This window comes from Mustela lutreola, chromosome 9, assembly GCF_030435805.1.
Source record: "Mustela lutreola isolate mMusLut2 chromosome 9, mMusLut2.pri, whole genome shotgun sequence".
Classification (NCBI taxonomy): domain Eukaryota; kingdom Metazoa; phylum Chordata; class Mammalia; order Carnivora; family Mustelidae; genus Mustela; species Mustela lutreola.
The window spans coordinates 5108436-5135576 of NC_081298.1; the positions used below are offsets into that span (position 1 = coordinate 5108436).

At 52.3% G+C, this 27141-nt stretch overlaps 1 protein-coding gene and 1 long non-coding RNA gene across 3 annotated transcripts; one reads left to right on the forward strand and one right to left on the reverse strand.

Annotated features, from left to right (window-relative positions):
* Nucleotides 1–763: 763 nt before the first annotated feature.
* Nucleotides 764–6028, reverse strand: PCK1 (phosphoenolpyruvate carboxykinase 1). The gene is made up of 10 exons (XM_059133753.1): nucleotides 5894–6028; nucleotides 5466–5730; nucleotides 4796–4977; nucleotides 4194–4397; nucleotides 3876–4063; nucleotides 3355–3517; nucleotides 2680–2904; nucleotides 2455–2586; nucleotides 1983–2078; nucleotides 764–1781 (listed from the first exon to the last, which is right to left on the reverse strand). The coding sequence occupies exons 2-10, from the start codon at nucleotides 5687–5689 to the stop codon at nucleotides 1327–1329; spliced, it is 1869 nt and encodes a 622-aa protein (XP_058989736.1). The 5' UTR covers nucleotides 5690–5730; nucleotides 5894–6028; the 3' UTR covers nucleotides 764–1326.
* A 7333-nt stretch (nucleotides 6029–13361) lies between these two features.
* LOC131808097 (uncharacterized) lies at nucleotides 13362–16638 on the forward strand. 2 transcript variants are annotated; one of them, XR_009344671.1, is made up of 4 exons: nucleotides 13362–13619; nucleotides 14391–14502; nucleotides 15216–15320; nucleotides 15782–16638. It is a non-coding gene; the product is annotated as an uncharacterized LOC131808097 (long non-coding RNA). The 2 variants fall into 2 exon arrangements; XR_009344670.1 differs by having other exon boundaries at nucleotides 15216–16638.
* Nucleotides 16639–27141: the final 10503 nt, after the last annotated feature.

Below are 27141 nucleotides of genomic sequence, written 5' to 3' on the forward strand. Positions count from 1 at the left end.
TGCAGGGGTGTGGCGATGAAGGGGAGAGCACGGAGCTCGCTGCAGGCGCGGGGGTCACGCGGCTCTCCCCGCCCGTGTGCAGACGGGGAGACAGCAAGTGGAGGACGCTGTGTTTATCTGAACAATGTGGCACACCAGCTTCGGGTTCATTTGCGCTGATCACCCAATAAACACTGTGAGCCCAGGGGCCAGGTGAGGGCTTGAGGCCAAACCACGCCACCTGCTCTTCTCAGGGTAGCCCACGGTTGGCACGCTGCTCAGTATACAGAAGGTACTCAATGAATGCTTGTACCCTGGAACTCACTTGTCTTTCGCTCTTCTCCTCCCTTGTGGATGACAGTTGAGAAAAGCGTTGGTCAAAAAGAGTTTATGGACAAAAGCCCATGAGACTGGCCTCCATTTCCTCCATGTGGGGTGCAGAGCCCCCAGGCCCACACTTTTGTCAAAAAGCGCATTTTAAATTCTCCCACTCAGGGAGATGTAAGACCTACCATTTAATGACACTAACTAGTGGTTTCTAGACTCTAACCGGTGGTCAATTCAGAAAACCCAACTGTGGTGCCACGGTACCCCTGGTGACATTCTCTCTGCTCCCACTTCCCATCGGGCTCCTCTCTGTTCCCCCATCCCCACCCCCACTCCCTTCTTGGGGATGATCCTGGTGTCTCCTCCTCCTCTGGACAGGGTTCCAATCACACAATGTTTCATCAGCATTCCTTGTTTCTTGGTGGCTCAGGTAAAAAAAACCAAGCAAACAAATCGATCTTTTCTACAAAATTTATTTTTTTTAATTTTTCCAAGAAGAGTTAGGGGGAAAAATTGGAATCACATCAAGGTAAGTAACAAGGGTATATAAAAATAATTTAAACATACATATCAGTAATAAAGCAACCTTTCTTTCTAGCAACAACTAGTAGAGAATCTTGCCCAAGATTTTTCCAAAGGTATTATATACATCTCAGATAACAAGAAATACAGACACACACGGACACAGACACACACACACCTGTATATACAACTCAAGTACGTTCCCGGTGCATTCCAGCTAACTGAGAGCTGCAGTGATCAAAACAGCAAAGCCTAACTGCCTAGCGTCCTCAGGGTTGAAGAAACGTGCATTGGAGAGTGGATTTAGAGACCTGCTAAGATTTCCCTCCCTGATCTCACAGTTACTAGCCCGTACTCTACAGTCTTACTGGAAAACAAATCTGCTCATTACAGTAGAGCAGGTGGTGTGGGTTTGGGACACCCCACTTGTTCTTGTTCCTGGTACCCCCTCGTGGGATGGAAAGGGGGTGATTTCACAGGTGAAGCCCTCGGGTCTGATTACATCTGGCTGACCCTCTGCTTCAGGGCAAGAACCTCTCTCTCGATCTCAGCGGGGAGGTCGGCGTTAACCTGCTCCTCGAGGTACTGCTGGATGTCTTCCACCTCCTTCTCCCAGAACTCCTTGGAGATGTGGAAGAGCTCCTCCATGTTGATGTCCCCCAGGCCCGTCAGGTTCAGGGCCCCCTCCTCAGGGACGAGCCCGATGGGCGTGAGCTTGGCGCCAGCTTCCCCGCTGATGCGGTTGAACATCCACTCCAGCACCCTGGAGTTCTCTCCAAAGCCCGGCCAGAGGAATCTGCCGTCCTTGTCTTTCCGGAACCAGTTGACGTGGAAGATCTTGGGCAGCTTGGCTCCCGGGCGCTGGGCCATGCTGAGCCAGTGGGCCAGGTACCTGCCGAAGTTGTAGCCGAAGAAGGGCCGCATGGCAAAGGGGTCGTGCATGATGACCTTCCCTGTTAACAGAAAGCGGGGGTGATGCTGGTCAACGTTCTCACAGGACAATGTCCGTGACATTTACCTGTGACATAATATTGTTGACATTATTGTTGACATAAGCTCGTGCGGTTCTGTCTCGCACTAAGCCACAGACAGGCAGAGACAGAGACAGAGCACACCGGTCACTCTCTGTGGTTGTGATTTCCTCTCTGCTTTACCTTGGTGTTCTGCAGCCGCTGTGGCCTCTGATCGCATGGCCGCCCCCACGAAAACTCCGTGTTGCCAGCTGACAGCTTCATACACCAGGGGGACACCTGCAGTGGAAGAAAAGAAATGTCCCTTAAAGGCTCTGACACAGACCCTTTGGCTGGCAGTGGCATCTTTCCAAATGGAAAGACACGGCCGAATGATGTCTCACTGAGCTAACTTTGGCTCCCTCAAAGCGAAAGGGTGCAAAACCATCATCAGCTTCACGCCACTGAGGCCACGCAACAGAAAGTTAAACTGGATGGAGCTCCCTTAGGTCAAGGATCCAAAAAGGCTTGTGGTGCCTTGCCAATTATCTTGGCTTTTTGGAAGCTGGAGATCTCTGGCACCCTCTGACAAGGTCATGAGAAAGGAGAGATTGCACGGATGTCCCCTGGGAGCCAACACACCCACATTCCCAGGCTGAACGAAGGAGAGCCTCACCGGCAGGTCGGCGGCCCCCAAAGATGATGCCCTCGATGGGCACCCCTTCTGGAGACTCCCAGGCAGGGTCGATGATGGGGCACTGGCTGGCCGGGGTGCAGAAGCGCGAGTTGGGATGGGCACAAGGTTCTCCTACCACAGCAAGAGAGGAGAGACCCCTTAGCATCTGGTCCAAACAAGTGGTGTTTCTGGGCTAGAGCCCCGGGGCCTCGAGGCAGGGCTCACCATCCTGGGGGGTCCACTCCTTGTTTTTCCACGAAGTGATCTTGATGCCTGGGGCCAGCGGCTGGTCGATACCTTCCCAGTAAATGTCCCCATCGCTGGTCTCAGCCACATTGGTGAAGATGGTGTTCTTCTGGATGGTCTTGATGGCATTGGGGTTCGTCTTCACAGAGGTTCCGGGAGCCACACCAAAAAAGCCATTTTCCGGGTTGATAGCCCTTAAGTTACCTGCAAAGTTTTAAACCAGAGAAGTAGGAAACGCATGACCAAGAAAGCCCAGCATATATTCTCAGCTCTGGCCAGGCTCATTTTTGCACCAAATTCTCAAGTCTTTGCTTCTTTCCCTTGCCTCATTCCTGGAAGAGATTTCTCTTTTCTCTTCCAAGCATTATTTTCCACTTTGACACTTTGACGACCCTTTCTTCCTCATTCCTTTTCCACCAGTACTATTTTAACAAATGTATTGTGTCAACAAGCAACAACATATGGTTCGATTTCAATCCAGATTCTATATTAAATTAAAGAATGCTTACAGAATACATATTCCTAAGGCTTTGCAAGACGTAGCAATAACTTAAAAGATCCAAACATGATTTGGGAGGATCTGGCATGCTTTAAAAGGCGACAGTTCACTTAGCTCCAACGATTACTGCCCGCCGTTGGGCCTGAAAGAGTCACCTTGTTGGTCAAATTTCATCCAGGCGATGTCATCACCCACACACTCTATTTTCCACCCGGGGAGGCTGGGGTTCATCATGGCCAGGTTGGTCTTCCCGCAGGCACTGGGAAAGGCTGCTGCAAAGTACTTCTTCTGGCCCTTGGGGTTGGTGATACCCAGGATCTGTTGGCGACAAAATTCCTCCTTAATCTGTCCTTTGTGTCCCCCCTGGTGGTCAGTGGCTCAGTCTAGGAGAGTGCTCAGAAGTCCCCCAAAAAAGAGATTCCCAAGATCTATGTCTTCAGGTATCAAAATGAACACTTTAAATAACAAAGCCTAAAGGAGTGCTACTGGCCCCACTGCAGTGGAAGTCTTCGAGAGAGGCACGAAGCATCATCAGTGGAATTTCTAAGTCTGTCCTCCTTGGGGCGGGCCAGGCGCCCATGGGAGATGCACTTCCGTAGACACTTGGACCTCTGTGCCCCCCTCCACCCCATGCCCAAGACCCCACCGTGCGCCTGCAGAACTTGCTACGTCTTACCAGCATGTGCTCCGCCAGCCAACCCTCTTCCTTCGCCAGCCGGCTGGCCATCCGGAGGGCAAAGCACTTCTTCCCAAGGAGCGAGTTCCCGCCGTACCCGCTCCCGAAGGAGATGATTTCCCTGCGGTCAGGCAGGTGCGCGATGAGCGTCAGCTCTGGGTTACACGGCCAGTTGTTCACCAGCGGCTCTGCAGAGGAGGACACATCCCAGATGAGCGTGTCACGTCCCCACCCAGGGATCCCCCAGGGCAAAGGCCCAGGGTTGAAGGCTCAGCTTATTTGTTGTTTGCACTTCTGATTCTGAAATAATACGCTTACTTTTTAAAGGCAAAGGGCATCCCACCGAATGGAGGCACTTGACGAACTCGCCGTCCCCCAGTGCTTCCAGGACGGCTGTGCCCATCCGTGTCATGATACGCATGCTGGTCACCACGTAGGGCGAATCGGTCAGCTCGACGCCGATCTTCGACAGCGGCGAGCCCAGGGGCCCCATGCTGAATGGGATGACGTACATGGTGCGACCTGTGGGGGCCAGTCCATGGCAACCAGTGAGAAATGATCCCGCAGCCACCCAGCAGGGGAGCCTAGTCTCAGGGTCCCCACTGTCTCATCACACTCTTGCTACCAGCAACCCATGCCCCGCTCTCCACCCCACTGATTTTGAAAACTCCACTGGAAATCAAACGGAATGCCAAAATGAAAGCATTTTCATAAACATGCAACCGGGTTCTGCCAAGCTCTCCTGAATCCCAGAAAGGAGCCAGACATTTCAATACGCTGCAAGTTTCATACATGAATTTAAAGCTATCTGAGGCCACAGGAGTGTTCAGGGCTATCCTAATTATCATGAGGAAGACATAATAAGAGGTTTGCCTTTGCTTTTACTGGATTTTTCCCAGTCAAACAAACATCTCACTCACCTTTCATGCACCCTGGAAATCGGGCTTTGAATGCTTTCTCAAAGTCCTCCTCCGACATCCAGCGACCTAGTTGGCTGAGGCCAGTTTTGGGGATGGGCATGGTATCTCTTTGCTCTTGGGTAATGATGACTGTCTTGCTTTCAATTCTGGCTACATCCCTGGGGTCGGTGAGAGCCAACCAGCTGCAGATAGAAAACACACACAGGTTAGGAATGGAGAGGAAGTGCCGCCATCTTGCATTGGATCTGTGCCTGGGATTCAGCCAAGCGACCTGTTGGAATGGGCCAGTCCCCTTCGTTACTGTGCTCTTCCCACATCTTGCAGAGGCCAGGCACACTGACAATGTCCCATAACAGTGGACAACCGCACCAGCTGGGGCACCGTCAAGGAGTAAATGTACTGGACTAGGTGCTTGGCTTCTAGGACAGAGCACGTCTGACTGTCACTTCTATCAGGGATTCCGTTTGCAAGGACTGTGTGTCTGTACCATCTCAACTGCAGACTTGAGCCGCTCGATGCCCATCTTCCCATCAAAGGCTGCATGGTTCCTCCCCTTCATTAAGTTTTTCAAGAGTTGACAACCCACCCCACCCACCCCCTGCTGGGTGTGGACCCACCTCCGGCAGGTGCAGGGTGTGAAGCAGCGGCTGGGGGCTAGGGGCCGGCTTACCAGTTGCTGAGTTTCTGCAACTTCCGGATCATGCCCTCTCCTTCCATCTGGTCCAGCAGCTGCTGGTTCTCCCCCTCGGAGCCATCGCAGATGTGGATGTGGTCGGGCTGACACAGCCTGACGCTGCTCTCCACGAAAGCTCTTACCGCCTGGGGCAGGCTGTCAAGGGTGCCCTGGATGACTTTGGCTGAGAAGTTGAGGCCGTTTTGGAGCTGAGGAGGCATCTCTGCGGGGTCGTGCTAAGGGCCACAGGCGCCAACGTTCCCTGAAAGAGAAAACACAGGCTTCATGACCAAAAGAACACATGCCCTCAAGGAAACTCAATATACTTCTTTGGGCGGCGTCTCACCAGACAGCCAGAGCTCTGAGGACAAAAAGAAATGAGTCTACGTTATTTCTAGAAATGGCAGTTAAAAATCTCGACCTACCTTTTTTCTTCTCGGATGATCCCGATCAGAGATCTGAGAGGGTCTTTCGAGGTTCTTCCCGCTGGTGAACCCGCGTTCCCAAGGGGAAGCCCGCGTTTGCTGGCTGGGGGTAGAAGCTCCTGGCCTTAAATCCCCTCGAGGAGAAAGACCCCACCCCTCGGCTACACCCAGGGAGGCTCGTCTCTGACGTCAGGGGCCGGACTTTGGATCCAGGCCACAGTTGGTGGAGCTTCTGGACCATCTCACCACAATAAGCCCCAGGGAGATAATTATTGAACAGATAGTTGTTAATGAGTGCTGTGAGGCCTTTGTCCCCAGACCAGCCACAGCAAGTTCTTACACAACTTGCAATTGACTAAACTTTGACCCAGTTCACTGCTGATGTAAAACACTCCGTCCTCCCACTGACTGGCGGGCTGGATCCCACAAGCCTGGTGGGTGCCCCTCCTGGATCCCAGGGGCTGTTGGCAGCACATTTTGTGTCCCGCTGGCTGGTGGGTGGCAGAACACCACTGTGGCGAGGTGTCACCATGCAAAGCGTATGGAAAGGAAGTCCCCAAGTGTAGGTGACTACATGGCTCACTGGCAAAAGTCAGACTTCACTGGGGGCTAATAACCTTACTGAGTGTCCCCCATGGGTCCCCCACCACAAAAATAAACTCTGTGAGGACAGGAATCTCTGCCTATTTTGTTAATTCTTGTATGTACAGTTCCCAGCATAAAGTAGGCATAGAATGAGTCAATGCCAAGCAGCGTTCTGAGCCGGAGCCTATGAACACACAAGGAAACTGAGGCACAGAAAGGCCAAGTGGCTACTTCCAGCTCCAACAGAAGGAAGACTGGAACATAAGCCCAAGGGGCTCTGGATCACCCCACCATACTCTCCCTTGTGAGGTACCATTTCCTTTTCTGGAATTTTCTACATATCATACTCTAAGCAGTTTCTGGGCTGGATGCAGATGCAGGTACCCACTGAGATGGCTGCACACTTCTCACTGCCTCTGCAAGTCTGACTGTCTGGGGAGTGAAGGGGGCTTGGTGGTTCTGAGGAATTACACTTGAGCAATGAGACCTTTATGCCGGCTGTAAAGAATTCGCATTGCAAGCCGTTAAGAACTCCAGTCCAATTTAATGAACTCTGGAGCTGCTTGCTGGCATATGGAGAACACTGGGTAAGAAGTCAGGAGCACAGGGCCAAGCCCCCAGTCTCTGCCGGCAACCCAACAGTGCAGTCAGTGGGCACCCTGTCCCTCAGAGTGGGTGGGAGGGACTTGCCTGCCTCCACCATGGGACTGCAGAGATAATTCTGTGACTGTTTAAGGAGCTGTAGAAATCCAAGCCTCTGGGAATGGCAATCTCAGATGAGGAGTATCTAAGGGACTACGCAGTAAGCCTTGGCTCCCACTGCAACAGTGGCTGTGCACATGTCCGCATCTCCCACCAGAATTATCACCCCATTGCCATGTCTCATTTACTCAGATTCTCATTCAACCAAACGAATCTCTCAGTGTAAACAGCATATGAGAGGTTTTCATTTAGTTTAAAATTATTTCCCATTTAGGTCACTGGAATTCATTCTTAGTGGTGCTGTCAGCCATATAAATTTGTGTCGTGTCTAAATTCAACCACGACGTAATGCCCAGTTGCCGAGGGATACATTCTCAGCGTCTGACACCAGTGAAATTAGCCATTCAAATGCACGGCCATAAACATGCAACACACGCATTTATGCTGGCGCCGTCCATTTCACCAAATGGGTAGAGATTCCCATTTTGCTGATAAAACTGTGATAGGTTTCGTTCCCTCCAAGAGCACATAGATTGAAAACAAAAATGAGGAACCCGAACTTATTTGCCGTTCTAAATGCTACCCATAAATTCTAGGTGTTTCTGTTTGGCGTCTTCCTGCGGAGAACCAGCCAGCTCATTTAAAATGCAGGAGAAGTGGACCACCACGGCCCCTCGGCCAATTGCTTAATTACCACCCTGACCTCAGGGAAGGCTGGCAGGATTCCCTTGCAACTGTCCCTCATCAAAATAATGTGAAAAGGCAAACACTGGGTTGCAGATTCACCTGAATGTACTGAATTTGTTAGAAGAGAGTGATGCAGACAGAGCGGAGGGCGTTGAGGACACAGGGCAGAAGCCTGGACAAAGTCCGCTCGGCCCTCTGTTGACCGGAAGGCAGGGAAGGGTCCTGGCCCCAGAGGGAACTATGCGAATTGTGATGGTCTCCGGGTGTGAGCTGCATCTGTCATTTCTGGAGCAAAATGCCATGGGGACCCCCTAATTTTTTCAACGGGGGCTGAAAGTGCAAGACTGCTCCTCTTTTGAGCAGCGTGCAAAAAGTGGAACCCAGACACAACTGCTTTTGTTGGAAGGAGAAGGAAGCAGTAGACACTGGAAAAAAAAAAAAAAGAGTTTCAAACCCCAGAGTTAACGTCTTCACTTCTGCGTGTGAGGTTCTGCACACCCTTGTTGCTGCTGAGGCTGCAGGCTGGCTGCCCTCAGGGTCCGAGGAGGGAGCGAACAGGACTCTGGAAAGCCTGTGCGGAGTGGGGCGGCCGAGAAGGCAGCACGGAAACCCGACGGCAGTCTAGAGGGGCCAAGACTCAAATCGTGTGAGCGGGTGAAGGTGGGGGTGGGGAACGGCTGCCTCCCAGGTAAACCGTGGAAAGGAAGCCCTGAACTCCGGTGGGATCTCACAAAGGATGCTAAGGACAGTTTGACTGAGACACAGATTGGTGGTTTTTTCATTAACTGAGAGCCAAAAATAAAAGGCAACAACAACAACAAAACCAGAAATACTCAAGAACATCAATATCGTGTGTGGACGGCCTGCAGAGCTAAGAGATGGCTTCCACAGTGTGCACTGAGAGATCTGGGGGGATTCCACTGAGCCACCCCAGAGCATGATGTGAGAGGCCCCGTGAGACATGGTCAGAGTCTTCTCATGCACAGCATTCCTGACATCATCTGTGGTGTGCATCAGGCTTCCATATTGGATCTTAGTTTGAACAAGGAATTCCACAGCCAAAACACCCTGGGACTCCACCAATCACAACCCGCTCCTTCCATGGGGAAGTGAGACAGCTGAGACCCAGATGATGCAAACAGAGCATTTTCCCAAGCTGAGGCTCTGAACTGCAAGACCATGACCTCCGGCCTCCACGCCACCCCCAATCGGGGTGACCACAAAAATGCCCCTCGGTTCAGGAATCTGAACTCACAGGAAAGCATGACCCTTTCTTGGTAAAGAGGGAAAGGGACAGTTTTCCAGAAGGTGACAAACTAGCAGTGTGACTCACGTGTCTTGCGCTAGAGCCAAAGTTATATGCGCAAGTCAATGCTGGTCTCCGATACCAGGATGCTATTCCATGGGCATGGACTGGCCCAGCCGTGGGAGTTTCCAAACAGCAAGAAAACATGTTCAGCTGCGCAACGATCTGCCAAAACCGTTTGCCAGGGCAATCCCAGGTGTGTTTGTTAGGGTCAAATATTTACACGTTCTCCACATATGGGGTAATCCTAATGTCTTTGTCTTCAGACTTGAAGGGTGTTTTTACAGTTGAATGAGTTGAGTTCTTAGTTTGGAGCCACAGAGAATCCTGTAACTGAAAGGGTCCTTAAAATGTCATGTTACTCTAGCGTCACGGTTAGGGGGTCTTTTCTGGGGGTGATGAGAGTGTCTTGGAACTAGACAGAGGTGGCAGATGGTAAGTGTCCAAAATACCCCCGAATTGTACACTGTAAGATGGTTGGGTTTCTGTTGTGTGCATTTTACCTCAATTAAGAAACAAAAAAGATTCTGTAGCCCAATCTTTCCTATTTTGAAGATGTGGGAACAATGAACAGGTGTAGGGAGCAGGTGTTGGGGGAGGCTCATCAGAAGCCCTCCTAAGGAGGCAGGCAGGTATCCAACACCCTCGACCCAGCCCTCCATGACCTAATCCTTTCCCCTTCTCCCAATGGCCTCGCCGTGTCTTAACACCTTGATTGTGGGCTGCGTGCGCCCTCACCCAGCAGAGACGACAATTTACATCATCTGGGAGTCTTCCCTCGGGAGGGTCACGGTGTTGTTTGCATCTTCTTTCCACGGCGAGGAGATAAAAATGAATCTGGAGGTAAACCACAGTGCTGGGTGCATGTTAATAAAGCCTGATTTTTGTGGCAAAGATGGGCCTACAAGACATATTCAATGAATGTTAATAACCAGGTGTTAGAACCCTTTTAGAGGGCTGGTTATCTCCTGCTTCAATCATTAGTGACCCATGGAAATAGTGACTCCATAAAATCTTGTTTATTTTCTTTGGAGCTGTCTCTGTTGGGTTTATGGAGAGGCATAAAGGCTCTCCGGCCATGCAGAAAGGAGGCACGTGGACTCCAGCGAGAGACGACACATCCATCCCATTAATGATTTCGCCCTTCAGAGAGCCGTGTCACCTCTGAGTCCCCCTCAAAGTCAGGACAGACAGATTCTAGAACTACCTGCATGTCATACCTCCCTTTGCTTCTCTCCAGGGTCGTGTGAGACAAAGACACCATTTTGCCTCCGTCATTGGGGTCGGGTGTCCTGCAGATTGTAGCCCAGCATGTCCTCAGTGAGACAACAATCCCACTTCCGGGCAGCCCAGAACCCAGACTCGGGAGCCCTGGGTGGACTCCAGTGCCGGCTCCCCCAGAACTGAGCCACTCTCTTTGTCCGCCCAGCATGCAGGTGGGTAAGACATGCACCAAGGCCATTTCTGGCAGTAAAGTCCTGTCGGGTTGTTGCCGCTCACGTTGGCCACTACGGATTCTGAGGCCCATGGTGGCTTTGGTCTCATCTTATTTCCCTCTCACCTACTTTGGGAGACTGGTCACCCTGGGTTTCCTAAGCCTCTCTTCTTGTTGGAGGCCTTGTTTCGCTAAAATGGGAAGTCAACGGTCAGAGGCCAGGGGGTACAGGTACCCAGCTACACTGGGTGGGAAAACACAGCTGATCTGGATAAGACAACACAAACTTAAAAACTCACACTGGCCCTAAGTGTCTATAGCCCTGCCTTAGCTCTCCCTATCAGGCTGTCCGCTGTAGACCGCGCAGACCCAGGTTTTGGTCCAAACCACCAACGTCCCACCATCCCCTTTGTTCCAGAGTTTTGTTTGCGTAGGACTTTTAGGGTAGAGGATCCTAGCCATGTGGCAGGGCCCCCGTGGGTCTGTGTACTCTAGTCCGTTCTCCAGAATGAGACTCATTCTAGATGACCAAAGGGACAGATGTCCCTGGGTGGGTCGCTTCTCCTTGATGATCTCATTTCCCCATTTCTAAATGGAGAGGGCCCCTCTGCCTCCCAGGGCCCTGGATTTGGGGCAGTACAGAGGAAGCCAGCCCCTGTCCCAAGTCCGCAGCACGGAGACTGAGAACGGGCTCGCGGTGAAAGACGGCTCCCTGCACCCTCACCGACTGCACCCTCACCGAGGAAAGAGAGCAACGCCCGGCAAAGCGCGGGGCGAGAACAACTAACTGCACAGTTACCACAAAAACAATCCAACGCACTTATTTTGCCGCAAGAAAACGGATACCACTGTGCATGGCAGTTAACTCTATTGGAAATAATGATAGTCCCTCTGGGACCAAACGCCACCCTCCCCTGGTGCTCGCTGATAACTATGCAAATTCTTCCACTTGCCTGGAATGTGGCGGCTCAGAACGAAAATGCCTTTTCTGGTCCGTGCTGGGAATAATTCCTGAAACTCGGTAAATCTTAACACAGTCTCAGCTCCCAAGGGGGGAGGATTCGTACCACGGAGACTCGATGACACAGTCCCCGGGGTGGGGGGTCCAACCAACCCGTCTCGTCAGGGGCTGGGCGGGGGGTGGGGGGAGTCTCCTAACTTAGATGTGGAACCTTAAAACCTTTCCAAGTTGAATTATATAGAAATTGAAGCCCCTCAAGACTGTTGTCCTCATATCCTGGTACAGAAGCAAAGCCCATCTCACATGCAGAAAACTCCATGTTTGTCTGAACAAGGACCAGAGTCTGGTGGGGAAAGATGCCTGTCCCAGCCCCCTTCCCCAAACAGGCCTGCATTGCTTTGAAGAGATAGCCAAGTAAACTACGTGCTAAAGGGGGAAAAGCAACATTCGTTTTTGTGTTTTGGATATTTAAAGAGAATGTGTGATTGTTGGAGGCATGAGAAATCCGAGAGGGGTACATGGAGTCACGCGCCCACAGGGGCAGGGACAATTCATCTCCTTAGGAAGTCAGTGTCTGAGGCAGGAGCCTGGGAAGCCGTGGGGAGGGGACCCTCCGTACCCAGTAGACTCTGATTCTTTCATTTCCAATCAGGTTGACTTCTGTCCTGCAGTTCTGCTGATATCGGGCGAGATTATGCCCATTTTCTTTCCCTGGCTTGAGCAAGGAAGCTGTGAGGTAAGAGCCTCTTTCTGAACCCTGCTCTGCCTCATCCAGAGCTGGCGAGGGCCAGGACTGGCAGGGTCTAGGGCCTAGTCACTTGTGGGGCCTGGCCTCAGCTGCCCAGCCCCCTGGGCTCAGTCTGCAGGCAACACCGCCCAGTGTCCAGGGCTGGAGAGGGGTGGCAGGGCGGGGCTTCCAGACACCTACTTCCAGACAGATGAGGATCAACCTCAGGGAGCAATGGATGCTACCTGGCCATTAAGGTCACCAGAAACAGGGACCGGCTCCACACTTGGATCTGTAGATGGGGTCCCGGTGTCCTGTGGGAGGTAGTGAAATGGAGCCACGGCATGCACGTCGAGGCAAACACTTGCATGTGTTTCTTGACCACGTGACCCTAGTTAACTCGTACCCTGTCTGCTTCCGACGGTCCCGTTGTTGTTAGCCGAGAACAACACCGGACTTGCTTCCTAGGGTAATAAGGGGGATCGGATCTGGTAACTCAACCACGGGGTTGGCACCATTAAGCCAACACTCATAAATGCTGGAAGGAACAAAGCGCCATATTTTACGGGTGCAAATTCTCTTATTTGCTTAACAATTGAATCCTGTGTGGTGCGGGCCGTGGGAGGGAGGGGACAGAAAACAAAGGCAGAGTGCCCGACTCCTAGGAGTCTGGGTTCTCCTTTGTTTCAGCACCCTCCACACCTCGAGCCACGCCCCGCATGTAGTAGGTGCTCAGCTAACGTCTGCTAGGTAACCCCCCAGTCCCCGTGGAGGGACACATTCTGCACCCCTGGGAGGCCCGTTTGACGAAGTCCCCAGTGCCCTGTGCCGGCAGGAAATGCATGAGTGTACCCGCTCCCTGATAAATCCCTAACCACGGAGTCCAGCAGTTTCTCCTCGGGTCGCTATTTAACTTTCTCCCTACGCCGCGCTGTCTGCTCGTCTTCTCTCTCGTGTCCCTGAATCAGATTTATGTCACCACGTGTGCGGAAGCGCCGGCTCATTTTTCACTCCGGAGGCTGCCGCTCCGCCCCCATCAGCTCCCCGCAGCGCACAGCGCCTCCCCCGAGACAGGTGCACCCGCCCGGCCTGCGCGGGGCAGGAGTCCCGAGTGAGGCCCCACGGGCTCCCGCTAGCCGGGCGCGGGAGCTCGCGGTGCAGCACCGCACACACCCGGGGCGGGAGACGGTCCTGACCGCCCTGGCGACCGGCTGGCGTCGTTTCGGCCGCGCGACTCGGCCACCCGCAAGCTGCTGACAATACCCTTTCTCGTGGCCCTTCGCTGAGTGCCGAGGCATGAACCCAAGTCCATTCCCGAGCTCGGTACCTAATTTTTATTAATAATATCTTCGCTCTATCAATCACTGTTAACTAACGGGAACATTTGAAGAAATTAATTGAAGCCTTGCGAGAGGAAGCCTGGCAGCTCCTTGCGGCCCCTCCCCGGCGGACGGTGCGGCGCAGGCCCGGCCGCCAGCGCGCGGTGACTCAGGCTGGCCCGACCTGACTTCCGCCCACAGAGGACACTTTCTCCTTCAGAGAGCCGCTGCCTCCGCCCGGCCGTGCAGAAACTGCTTAATTAAGGCTTAACCTTAATCAACCTGCTAATACCGGTTTCTCCAGATCCCACCCCCGCCCCCAGAAGCAGGGCAGTAGCCGAAGCCCCTGGGGACTGGGTTGCCAAGAAGGTGGGGGTTGGGCGGGGGCGGGGCGGGGGTGGGGTCTATGGGCGGGGCTCAGGTGCAGGGTCTCCAGAATTCACTTGACAGACAGCGAGGTGGGCCTTTTGCAAGTTGGCCTCGACCTTCTTGCCCAAGGGTAGAGAGCAGAGGAACAGAAGCTGGGGATGCAGGAAAGGCTACCCTCCAGGACCCCCAGCACGCTCTTCTGTCCCACGTGTCCCCGGGTACCCTGCCCAGAAACCCGCTTCTCCCACCCAACCTGAACACAGCCCACTGGAAAGCCAAGGGTTTGTCTCCCCAGACCTGTAGCATCTTGGGAACAAGAGCCAGCCGCAGCAGCCCCCTAGAAGATCCTGTTTGATGTGGGCAACAAAGGCGGAATAAAAAGATTCCGTTTCTTTACTATCTACAGCCCATTGACAAGTCCTTGAAAGAGGCAGTGACCTTCCCCAGGGACTTAAGTGCCTGGCTGTGGACACTTCGCTAAGGGCAAAAGGCAATCTTAGCCCAACCACCAGGATCCTGTAAGTCTACTTTAACATATAAAAATTCCTTCGGAAACTTCCTTGATCTCTATCCCCCTAAGCTGGTGATCACGCTGACAACCCCCCCCCCCCCCCAAGCATGTGGCCCACTGATAGACATCTGAAGGGTCTCAGGACTGAGTTTTTACCAAACAATAATAAATGACCTTTCCTAACAATAGCCAGTCCCTTCAGGATGCTGGAAACCTTGTTTCCAAAATACCTGGGAGGCTTACAGTATCTCTAACCCCCTCCCCACTCGTAAGCATGTAACGGGCCCCTCCTCTCGACCCTGGTGCAGCTCTTTCCGCCCACAGGTCCTGTCCCCGCACTTTAATAAAACCACCCTTTTGCACCAAAGACATCTCAAGAATTATTTCTTGGCCATTGGCTTCGAACCCTAACGTCTCTTCTACATCGATGTTTATTTCTATGCAACGAACTACAACCTCAGGATAAAAGTTCCAAGAGCTCCAGAAGCATTCGGAGCATTGAGCATTTTTCAGAAAAAAACTGTGATGTGCCAGGCGCCAGCGAGATTGGATTTTCAGTGAGCTGCCCTGTGGTTGTAAATGAAAAATTCAGGCGCTTTGGGTCAAAACGCGTGTTTGGTGATTTATATCAAGTCCTTCTGCGTTTAGACATTCCTGCGTACGTTTTGGAATGTGTGAAACCTATTCAAGCAGTCCTGAGGCTTTGTTTTTTTCTTTCAGGTGAAAAATCCCAGATGTCCTTCATGTTCAAATGAGTCTTCACAGTTGCCATTTGCCGGAAGACAGCAATGCGATCGTTGCATTCAGTAGGCAACCACCTATGAGGTAGCTCATGTGAATTATTAATGATAAATTCTTTGGGGTGGGGGAAACTTCTTGGACTTTCTTTGCTGTACTTTTAGCAATTGACTGAGACGCCCATCAGATGTCTTCTCGTGAGCTGTCACATTATTTAAATGAGGACACAGGCTGACATTTCCAGAGGAGCGAGCTCAGTACGTACCAAAAAGGGAAGGGGCTCTCTGCTTTGATGGGCACCTCGTAGGCTTTTCAAAATAAAGGTTTGGAGTGCTTTAATTGTGGAGCGACTTGCCACATAGTTCAGCCCAGAGTTAAAAGATTCTCAGATACTTTGAAGAACAGCCAAGAAGTTTTGTGCTTCGCTACAAACAGGAGAACACTCATTAAGTGACACTTGAAAGGCACTGATGGAAGGTAACGGCTGCTCAGAATAAACCTAGGAACGCTTGGCTCCTCATTGTTCTTTACATATCTCATTATTCCAGGTATTGTCATGTAAAAAAGAGAAAAAAAAAAAAGTTGCCTGTGTGACGTCTGTTGTTCCTCCAAAAAAGAAAGTCCAAGGCCAGAGGTGAAACCTACCAGGGCGAGGGAGGCCTGGACATCCTTCCCGAGAGCACAGAGACGTCATGACCTCTGGCAGCAGGCATTTTCACAAAAAGCCCACTTACTTGTGGCAGGCTTGCCCACCACAGGTCCCGTTGTAGCTCCGGCTGTGCCTCGGACGCTTATTGCTACGTATCTGAGTGCAATCCGCGAGGCCAGCCGCTGTGCTAACTGATTTGACGGAAGAAAGGGGCGTGGGAAGGCAGTAGAACAACCAGAAGAATCCTGACTATCTCAGTCCATTGTCCTAGCGGCCTGTTCCAGTGGCTAACCCCAGGGTCGATATCAGTCCTTGGAAGCTCCAAGGGTAATCCCTTCAAAGTCAGCTTCTCTTTGGGGAGTTAAATGTGGTCGCAGCCTTGAGCCACTCTTGTTCCGACCTCAGGGCCTTTGCGCCTGTTCTCCCTCGAGCCTGGAGCACCCTGTGTGGTTTGTGCATGGCCAGGCCTTCGTCTCCATCAGGGCTCAGCACTTCCTGGCACCCACCAACACACTGCCCCCTAATTGTGTTTCCTTCCTGGCTCTGATAATGATGTGACATTTGTGTCTTCATTTGTCTACCTGTTACATCGTGTTACATTGCAGAATTGAAACCCTGTTCTGAGCTCATCTCTTTGAAAACACAGCGCGGTGGCACGGTGCTGTGAGTCACCTCGGGCTTGAAAGCATGAAGCAAAAGCATACTTTATATTAGTGATTCATTTGTGTTTCTGAAATTAAACAATAATTTCCCTTATGCTCTGTTCTTTTATATAACCATGCTGGTAAAAACTCTTATGAGTCAGAAAGTGGGGGGAGAAAGGGGGTCTTTTATCATAAGATGATCAGTCATCACTCACCAGATGTCAGCTCAGTGCCCCAAACACACACGGTTTTAATGGGATGTTTTTCTGGTCATTATTAATTTATTCCTTTATTCATTAAAACTTTCAGGGCAATTTACCAGCTGAAAAGAGAGATGACAGCAGAAACATAGGTGTGTTACAGAAACTACTCAATAAGACCCGAATGAGTCACTTTCAAAAATATGTTAAAGTTTTTCAACAGGAAAAGTATAAAAATTAGGGGGAGTAAACAAAGCCTTGGTGGTAATTGATAATATGAGAATATATACGAAATGCAGTTATTTCATCATTTGCAATAAAATGGTTATGATAATAGCATGGTATTATAAAAATAATGGGGTTATAATAAAATCATAGGGTATTTATCTTACCTTTTTTGCATTAAGATATAATAAAATTATACTCAGAAAGTAGATTATCCCTTCTATTATTCTCTTGAAACATTAGCTCTGCCTGGGCATTCCACTAGAAACTTCCTTCATTCTGCTGTGTGTTTCCTTCAGTGGGGACCTACCACCGAATGGCTCAGAGGTCCTGCTTCAGGGCAGAGGGACAGACAGGCGAGGGGTCTGAGCAGGGTCCCACCCCAGGAAGCGTATGGGCCCACTCTCAGAGCATGCTGACCAAGAAGCTGGCAATAATTCTGAAGTCAGCATCCCTTTCTCCATTTGGTCATGACCTTTGAGAACTGCAGAGAACCTTCTAGAAGGAGATCAAGTCCCTCTTCAATCAGCAGAGCCACTGTGGCTGATGATGGTGCGTGATTTGGGGTGAGCTCAAGAGCATGTTAACAGAGGAGCCCCATCTCTCCAGACCCCGACTCTTGGCCAGGACATGAGAGTCAAACTCTCCTGTGAATCCAAGGCACATCAGGTCTTTGCCAGGTCTGCCAGGCTGGTTGAGCACCACCAGTGTTTGAGCACAGCAGGGCTCCTTGTGCAATTTGTCCCCATGACGCACCAAGGTATCCTCTGCAAGGCATTATTTTGACCAAGAGCCTGATGAAGCCACTGCCAACAAAGAGAGCCAAAAGGCCACCAAATGCCAAAGAAGATTGAGTGTTCAGAGTGGCCCCAGCCATTCCCTTTCTGGTGACATGACCAAAGGAATCAATGTCGTCCGAGTTTAAGGGATTCATGAAAACCCCTCCCTGTGTCTGGGAACTACCCTCCAGCCCTCACAGGGAAAGGCAGGTTTAACCACTTGCTCTGTGGTTTCAAAACGATGCCCAGGGAGGGAGAGACCAGGGAGGCAGGAAGCACAGAGTCACCGTTGTATGAGCAAACAAGCTGCCTCAGTGTCCTCATCTGAAATAGAGGGATAAGAACAGTACCTGCTCCCTAGGGCCATGGCGGGAGACCTCCCGCGGCAGCCAGCACTGGAGGTACAGAGGCCCTCCAACGGGGTAGTGGTCTCCACCTTTATGTGCTCTCCTCTTTCCCAGAGGAGAAGCAAGGAGATCCAGCAGAACCTCCAACGTCACCCTGGTCCTGCACTCCGCGGAGACCTGCAAACTTTGGCAAGTCCTGTCAGAGGGGGCGACCCCCAGGACCCCACAGCACCATGCCCCCCGTCCAGGACTGCCAATCTCAGACTCTCCGATCATGTTTCCAGATGAAAGTACACGTATAGTTTGTCTGGCTTCTTCATTTCTCCTCAGACAGAGTGACAGCTCCTCTGCGCTCCCCTCTGTGCTGGCTTTTAGCCTTTCTCCCTCTAGTTTCCATCTCGCCTGCTCTGCTCTCCTGCTCAGCCCCCGCCGTAATCAACTGTCAGCTCAGTATTAGCCCACTGTCTGCCTGGCAACCCGCTATTATGCACTTATTTTATTACTTGGTTTCCTACCCTGATCTTGTGATTCATTTCTAACCTTTACTGACGGTAACGTAATTCCTTTGCTGTTCCTCCCTTCCTCCTCACCAGCCCCCTCAACCTTTAACTTGCCGAGGACAGCTTCGGTGAAGGCCTGGAAAACAGGCTTATCTGCAGCCCGCAGCTGACAGTCTTGTTTTTCACTGAGCAATCAGTTTAATCAAATGAAGTGCTCTACTTAATACTTTCAAGTCCTGTGGAGTAAGATCGGAAGAGATACACAGGAATCGGGAAGGAAAATAAGATGATCCATGGGTCCCACAGGCACATTTGGGACCCCAGACAAACGTCAAGACACGTCCGGCATTTAGCCTGAACTTGCCCGGTGGTACCTCGGGGTCACGACAGTGTAGGTTCACAGTCACCATCCCCATGATCTGTGCGGGTTGGGTTTCTAACTATTTTTAGAATCGTATGGGACAGTTTAAGAAGAAAGAGGAATCTTGTTTTATGGATGCCCCACCCAAAGGAGACCCAAAATATACACCATCACAATGACAGAAGGCGGTGGGTTCTCTTGCTGTGGGTGTCAGCAACACGGCGGCAGGTGGGATTTCTCTTGGAAGGAGGGATGCTACGGAAGAAAGAAGACAGCGAGAGATCCGTGGAAGTCCACGGGTAGTGAGGGCTGGAAAGGGGCACGTGAATCATCTTCCCCGATTCCCCTGCATTCAGAAGAGGAAACAGGTCCTGGGAGGTGGAGAAGCTTGTGTGATGACTGCAGCCAGGTCTCCTGGCTCCAAAACCCAGACTCTGCCCAGCCACTCAGCACCTGGAAGCAGAAACCCTATGGATTTTCTTTCATTCCCATCTCACGTTTTTGCGATCGTAACGTCCTATGACACTCTATTGCTTTGCTTTCTCTCAATTATTTGTCCGTGGGTCCTCTCCCCCGCCTCTCTGTGTGTAACAGCTTTGTTGATATATAATTTACATACCCTGAAATTCATTAAATGCAAACAGTTCGGTGCTTTTTACCAAATTGGTAGAATTGTGTCACCCCGAGCACTTCTAGAACATTGCATCCCTCCAGAAGGACCACTTCCCCGTGAGCAGTCCCTCCCAGTCCCACCTCGCTCCAGCTCCAAACCACCCTCCGTCTCCATGGATTTGCATATTCTAGACATTCCGTGTCAATGTCCTCTTACAATGTGGTCCTTTGTGATTGGCTCCTTTCCCTCAGCATCATATTTTCCATTCATGTTGTCACATTGGCAGTACGTCATGCTTTTGTAGGACTGGATAGTATTTCAGGGTATGGACGTGCCATATTGTGTTTACCCATTCCTCCGCTGATGGCTGCTTGGCTGCCTTCCGTCTGGGGGCTTTTATGATCGTGGTGCTGACCATTCCATTTTTATGTCTTGATACTCCATAAACTTACTTAGTAACTGCAGCTGGCCCAACCTGCTCCTAATCTTGCCTGTCCGACCCTAAGTCATGATTTGACCAGACGCCAAATATCCCTGGGCTCACCCCACTCCCACCCCCGTCCTCTTGGCAGGCGCCGCGTCTCCTGTCTTAAACTTGACATTATCTCTAAATGGCAACGTGTTTTGTGAAATGTCTCTGGTGACATTTCTGTTTTTCTCTGCAGCTCCCTTTCTGTACACTCACTTAAAGATCTTTTTAAAATTCTGATGCGCCAACCCATCCATTTTCATGTTGCACATCTGTGAGACCCTGTTGACAGGATTTTGTATGGAACGTTTCTGCTTTCCGTCTTTGGATCCCCTCGCTTCCCGAATCCAATCTTCACAACTGTGAGAGGTAGGAAAATCAAAGATCGTGCAAAAATAATGAAGCTGGATATCAAAGACATTAGCATAGACTGTTAGAGACAAAACCAGCATCTGGCCCGGGTCTGTTGGTATCCAGTCCAGTGAGCTTTCCAGCAGACCTCAGGGCAACAAATTTAACTCACCAGGAACAGAGCGGGGCTGGTAAATGTGAAAAAAATTAAAATTTCCTTTTAAGGGGAGCCTGGGTGGCTCAGATGGTTAAGCATCTACCTTCAGCTCAGGTCATGATCCCAGGATCCTGGGATCGGGCCCCACATTGGGCTCCCTGCTCAGTGGGGAGCTTGCTTCTCCTTCTCCCTCTGCCTCTCCCCCTGCTTGTGCTCTCTCTGTCTTTCTGTCTCTCTCAAATGAATAAATAAAATCCTTTAAAAAAATTTCCTTTCCGTTCCGGTTTCAGTTCCGGTCATGATCTCAGGGTCCTGGGATCGAGCCCTGCGTTGGGCTCAGAGTCTGCTTGAGTTTCTGTCTCTCCCTCTTCCTCTGTGCCTCCCTCTCAAGCACACACACTCTCTCTCTCTCTCTTTCTCTCCATAAATAAGTCTTTCCAAAAATTCATTTATTTTTCCAATGAAAGATCAATAGCTAAAACAGGACATAATTAACACTGGGTACCCCAACCTAAATGATACGAGCATGACACAGCTTAGAAATGGGGAATGATCACCCCTAGCAAGCAGTGAGCTACCAGTGCTAGACCTCTCCTAGGAATTCTGACGACGCCGGGTTAAAGTTTACCGCTTATGTTCTTTTAAGAGGGGGGTTGGTAAGCAATTTAACAGTGTCAACAAGATTTCTGTCCACTGTTGAAGCTACTTGAGAGCACAGGCTGTTTCCGAACACGTGAAGCAGACCGGGGATCACATACACGCTCATCTGCTGGTGGATCCTATAGCTGGACGTAAAGCGAGCCGTTGATAGAGAGCTCGCAGAAGGAAGTTCCAAGTCATTTGTAATGTTCACTTATTATTTCTCTAAGGAGTTTTATTGTCATGGTTTCCTAGGCTGATTCTTGTCTGGTCTGAAAGCAATAAAATATCTTCTTTTAATTGGAAATAATTTAAAATGTTACTCATTGAGCTGGGTCTTCTCAGATATTAATCCAAATTACAATGGGACAGACTATTCCAGTCACGATATAGAGATTTACAAACCACTGAGCTCCACTGGCAAGGAACATTTTAAATTGGACGGTAATGCAGACAAATATAGGCACTGGGGTAAGAGGACAAAAAACTGGAGCTTAGACGCATTAAGTTAAACTATGCCCTTAAAAAGGCCATTTTGCAGTAAATATCAGGAGGCTAGACGAAGCGCCACTGCAATTTAGAACAGAAGTGTCGTCGGGAAGGGGAGGAAAGAGCTGAGAACCCAGGGAATCTCAGCTGATCCTCTTATAAGCACCCAGCTTGGAAATCAGTCACTGTCCCCATGTTGTGCAGGAATCCGTGGTCCTGCGTGGTTAACTTGTGTCCCCAAGGTTCTAACGCTAGGACCTGTGGTGGGCATCTACACAAGCAAAAAAGGGAAAGAGGAGCACCTGGGTGGCTCAGTGGTTAAGCCTCTGCCTTCAGCTCAGGTCATGATCCCAGGTCCCGGGATCGAGCCCCGCATCGGGCTCTCTGCTCGGCGGGGAGCCTGTTTCCCCTTCTCTCTGCCTGCTGTTCTGCCTCCTTGTGATCTCTCTCTTTCAAATAAATAAAATCTTAAAAAAAAAAGAAGAGACCTCCAGACAAGGGCGTCCATGCAGAGAAGATTTGCCGCAGGGGGCCCGGGGATGTCCCACTCAGGCTGCAGGGAGGCTTGGACCGCTGTGGTGTAGACGGCGCCATCGTGCAGTGCATGAGCAGGGGCAGTGCTGGCGGGAGCCAGTGGACGTAGAAGGGCTATAGGCATGTCTCTGAGGGTGGAGGTTGAGCCTGGATCCTTGCTCGCTGATCCCCCAGGTCCGTGGCTCTGCACAGCCATCGGGAATTTGCCTGGAAGTGGAGGACAAAGGAGAGGGTGGGGGAGCAGCAGAAGCCACGGGAAGTACGGGCAGGTGGGAGTCTGGGCAGGGGTGGGCGAGGCAGCATGCCTTGGAGGACCACAGGCTTCTCCAGCGTCTGGGTGATGTGGTCACTCCGCCCAGGGCTTTGCAGGCGGGTGACATTGGGCAGGGTCCGGAGACATCTTTGGTTGTCTGGGTGGAGCTTCTGGCTTCATGTGGGCGAAGGCAGGGATGCTGTCCAGCCGTCTGTAACGCCCAGGACAGCCCCCACCCCCTGCCAAGAGAGTCGACCCCCCAAGCATCAGTCGTGTCAGGGTTGGGAAGCTCGGCCCCAGACCTTCATCTCTGGGCTATTTTGCTTCTGTGGCCGGTGGACCTCGGCAGCTGCTGTGATTTCTGTCATTGCAGCCACCGATGTTCCCAGGCACTGGGGCCGCCGTTCAGCTGAGTCTCATCCGGGCCGGGCACCACGGTCACCGCGCTCCCTGCTTGCCGCACGGAGTCTCATTCAACACAACGGCAGGTCTGTGAGGTTGATCACATTCTAGATCCTGATGTCTAGAGGAGGACCCGGAATCTCAGAAATGCGAAGCGGCTGATTTCAGGTGACGGCAGCGGGGCTGGGAATCTGCACCCTGGCTTCCGAGACTCTGGTCATCACCATTGTGTCTGGTTGTCCCATTAAAGCCCTTCTGGGCTCCTTCCTCGACCCAGACTGGAACACGTATTCTCCCTTAATCTCCCTTCCTCCCGGCAGCGAGAGTGGAAAGCGTGTGGCTACCTTACAATTAAGGAAACTGAGGCTCACAAAGGTTTGGGGCCTTCTGGGGTCCTCCGTAGAGCTGGGATTCTGTACCAAGTCTGTCCCCTATCCTGTCACAGCTGTTCCTGCTCACAGGAGCTGTGAGGAACGGGGCACCCTGGATGGCAGACGTGGGTCTGTCCCCCTAAAAAGGGGCGTTTATTGTAAATAAAGACCTTGGCACCCCTGGTCCACACACCAATACCTTCTGGGTCTGCGTTATTCCGTCATGGAGTCCTGATATTCAATTTCTGGACATGCAAGGCTAGACGTCAGGCCCTGAGCCCGTATGACAGCTTCTGATGACCCCCCCATCACCCTGAGCCATCCATCACCCCAAGACAGAATACAGCAATTAACAAAGCCCAATGTCCCATAAGCCACTGCAAAAAAAGACACCAACGCAGCCTTATGAATATTAGCATGACTACGTTGGACACTTTTGAGGGTAGCAACTGTACAGATAAACTTCCCCTCACAGATGAAAGCCCCGTGCTGTCCTCAGGCGTGATGACCTAGAACAGGCATCAGTGTCTGCCGCGTCCTTCACGTCTGTCCTGACAATTCTGACTCCGAAGCGTTCCATCAAACGAGATGAACGTTTCGAGGCTGCTCAGAGCACGGACGTCCTTGAAACCGGCTCCTTTCATCAGTTCTGCTAGCTTAACTTCCACGCCTGGCCCCGTTTGAACTCGACTCTCGAGCAGCCGAACCCTGCCCAGCACCGTCCCGCATGAGCGAAGGAAGCAGAAAGCTAATTGGTTTTTAAGCTGCTGATTCTCTGCATTCATCACTACGACACAACCCCCAGCTCCTGCTGGCCAGAGGCCCCATCCGTGCCAAGGCAAAGACTCAGCAGTCTTTTGTCTCCCTCGCTTTGGCCACTGCTGGTAATTGGAAAATCACCTCGGAATTCATGTTGCAAAAACAAAGGAAGTCCAGTCTCCCGGCTGAGGGGTGCGTGGTCTCTAACTTCCTGGCAGATTGCTGGAGCCAGGCCCGAGATGACTCTCAGAAGAAAGCAGGCCTCAGGCGCTGAAAAAGTAGGATAAAAGATGTCTAGGTTCACATGAACCGTGAGGCCCTGCTCCCGAGTCTCTGGAACTCCGCACGTCAGAGAGGGCTCGTTTGCGAGAGCCAAAGGTGTGCACAGGGGTCAGGATGGGGAAGAGCGAGCTGGGCGAGTTAGACTGTTGCCAAGGTCAAGAGCATCAGCTGTGCCTTGACTCCAGCGCACGGCAGGGACTCGGGGCTTAAAAGCAAGTGGGTATTTGGATCCTTCCGGTTCACCCAGCCAATGAATGCCAGGTACTGTTCAAGGCTCTGGGGACCGCGCTGAACGAGAGGGCCCTGCTCTTCAGGGCTTCCCAGAGGGAGGCCAACAGTAAGCGAGCAAACACATGACAATTCCGATAAAGGAGATGAAAAAACACAGGGTGTGCTAGAAATCATGTGCTGGGGAGGGAGTGTTCTGGTGCACGGCTACACTGGGGAAAGTACAGCTGTGATAAGAGGAGAGGCCACGCTTGAGTCCCAGGGAGGAGGCCTCCAAAGTGGGCCCAGTCCGGGATGGACGGAGAAGCACAAGGCCAGAGCGTGGCCGCCCTGGGGCCATGGGGGAGCTGGCGTGAGCTCGCAGCTGCCGGCCGGGGCAGGCACACGCTGCCCACTGGGCTGGAACGTGCAGTCCGACAAGAAGAAGCCAACATCTTGGCCTCCTTCTAGACCAGATGTTCAAGATCAGCGAACCAAAGACGAATCTCCCTACACTCCAGCCTGGGCTGTTTAAAATCGTCAAGACTAAATAGGTCCCCAGGGAGCATCTGCATACGTGGTACAACCCGCCGGAATGCAATCGGGCTCCCTCAGACCTGCCGGCAGGGGCGGCGGCCAGGCCAGCTGTCACCCTCCACAGAGCGGCCCTCCGCGGTCCCTCGGAGCAGACGGAAGCACAGACGTCCCCACGCCTCCGGAGCTGTCCAGAACGGACCGAGAGCTGTGAGACAAGAATGAAAGGGAGAAAAGGACTTTCTAAAACATTGATTAGATGGTGTCACCCCCTCCCCCAGCTCGGGCCCCCCATTGGCTTCCTAGAGAACCCAGCTAGAGCCCGACTCCTGCCCGTGGCCCTTGCACGCAGCCCTGCGAGAGCCGCCCAGCCTCCTCCCTACCCACTCAGGGCTTCTGACAACGGAGGAGGAGGAGCAGAGGCTCACAGGCTCCTGGTGGCCCCGGGGCAGAGCGGAAAGAAGGCTGCTTGGGAGCTGGGCTCGCCAAGAGATGGGGCACGTGAACGGACGCGCAGGGAGTGTGTGTGTGTACCTGCGGGAGCATGAGTGGGAGTTGGCGGGAATGGGTACCGTGAGGCTGGTTTGAGGGTGCCGAGGAAAACTGGTCTGCGGGAGCGATGGGGCTTGGGCTCCGCTCACAGCTGGAAAGGTCGAGTCTAAATTCCACACGAACGTCCCTCAAGAAGCTTCCAGAGCTAAAAACTTTAAAAAAAAAAAAAAAAAAAAAAAGGGCACCTGGGTGGCTCAGTGGGTTAAGCCTCGGCCTTCGGCTCAGGTCATGATCTCAGGGTCCTGGGATCGAGCCCCACATCGGGCTCTCTGCTCGGCAGGGAGCCTGCTTCCCCCTCTCTCTCTGCCTGCCTCTCTGCCTACTTGTGATCTCTCTCTCTCTCTTTCTCTCTCTGTCAAATAAATAAATAAATACTTTAAAAAAAAAAAAAAAAACGAAGCTTCCAGAGCTTCAGTCTCCTGTCCGGGGGTCCAGCATCAACCGCTCTTCCCTCCCAAGTGGGAAAAGCTCACGGTGTCTTCAATCGGCCCCAGTGAGGAAGCTGCTGTGCCACTGGGGGCTCGGGGAAGGGGGGACCCCTCGGTGCCCGCGCCCCCTAGCTCCATTCACCTGCCTCCAGCCTCATGCCCTCCAACAAGCTCCCCATGCCCTGTCCCACAGGGGGTGATTCCAAGACACCGCTTCGTGAGCCGCAGAGCACGACACTAACCTTCATCACCCTCACTCCAGAACTCTCACTGGAGGAAAACCAGGGCTTAATCAAGCGCTTCCGACTGGGTGCCGACCACCCAAGTCCTCCTGTGTTTTCTCGCTCTGGGGCTGAATACTGAGAATCAGAGTCAGGGGCACCAGCGGGCTTGGGCCAAATCTGGTCCCAGCATCAGTTTTGTTCTGTTGACAAGAGGGCTTAACACTTCTAATTAGTTGCCACTGTTGAAAACTCAGGAGACTCTCCTCACCCTCTAGGTCCTGGCTTCTCTAGAAGGCTGAGACAAGTGTGCCCCTGTTCCTGGCTGCAGGGGAGCCGGGAGCGCTATCCTCTTGGGGGAGGACACCCGTCCCGCCTCCAGCTGCCAAGAGCCAGTGACTTGCCTGGTCCCTAAAAGCAAAAGGCCTTACAACCCTCTCCCTACGTTTAAAAATGCATGATTGACCCATGATGTATCCATAAGCTTGAGGGTCTCGTGTGAGCAGTCGCCGCCCCGGGGCACCAGGTAGGGTTCTGGGGTTCAGGGAAGTGAGCCTGACAATGAGGAGCCTCCGAGGGTCTCAGCAACCTGTGGTCTTGGTTCCCCGTCCGGAGGGATCCCCGACCTCAGACACTCGCCCAGGGAGCCATCCCCGCTCCGCTGGCTGCGGCTGCTCCCAGCACAGAGGGGGGCTGCACCCGCTGACTTAGTGAGCCCAGAGGCCCTTGGAGCGTGGGCTCTTGGGGATCCGAACCAGTGAGAGTTCGGTACCACCCACAGGGCTCCCGGACTGCGGTACCAGAGCCCACGCGGCCTGCAGATGGAGAGGAGACGGGCAGAAGCCTGGCGGCATCCTGGGGAGGAGTCCGGGGCCCTCTGCGGGAGGCTGGGCGGGGCTGGGAGCGGGGCACGAGGGGGCCCCATGGCAAGGGGACTGCGGT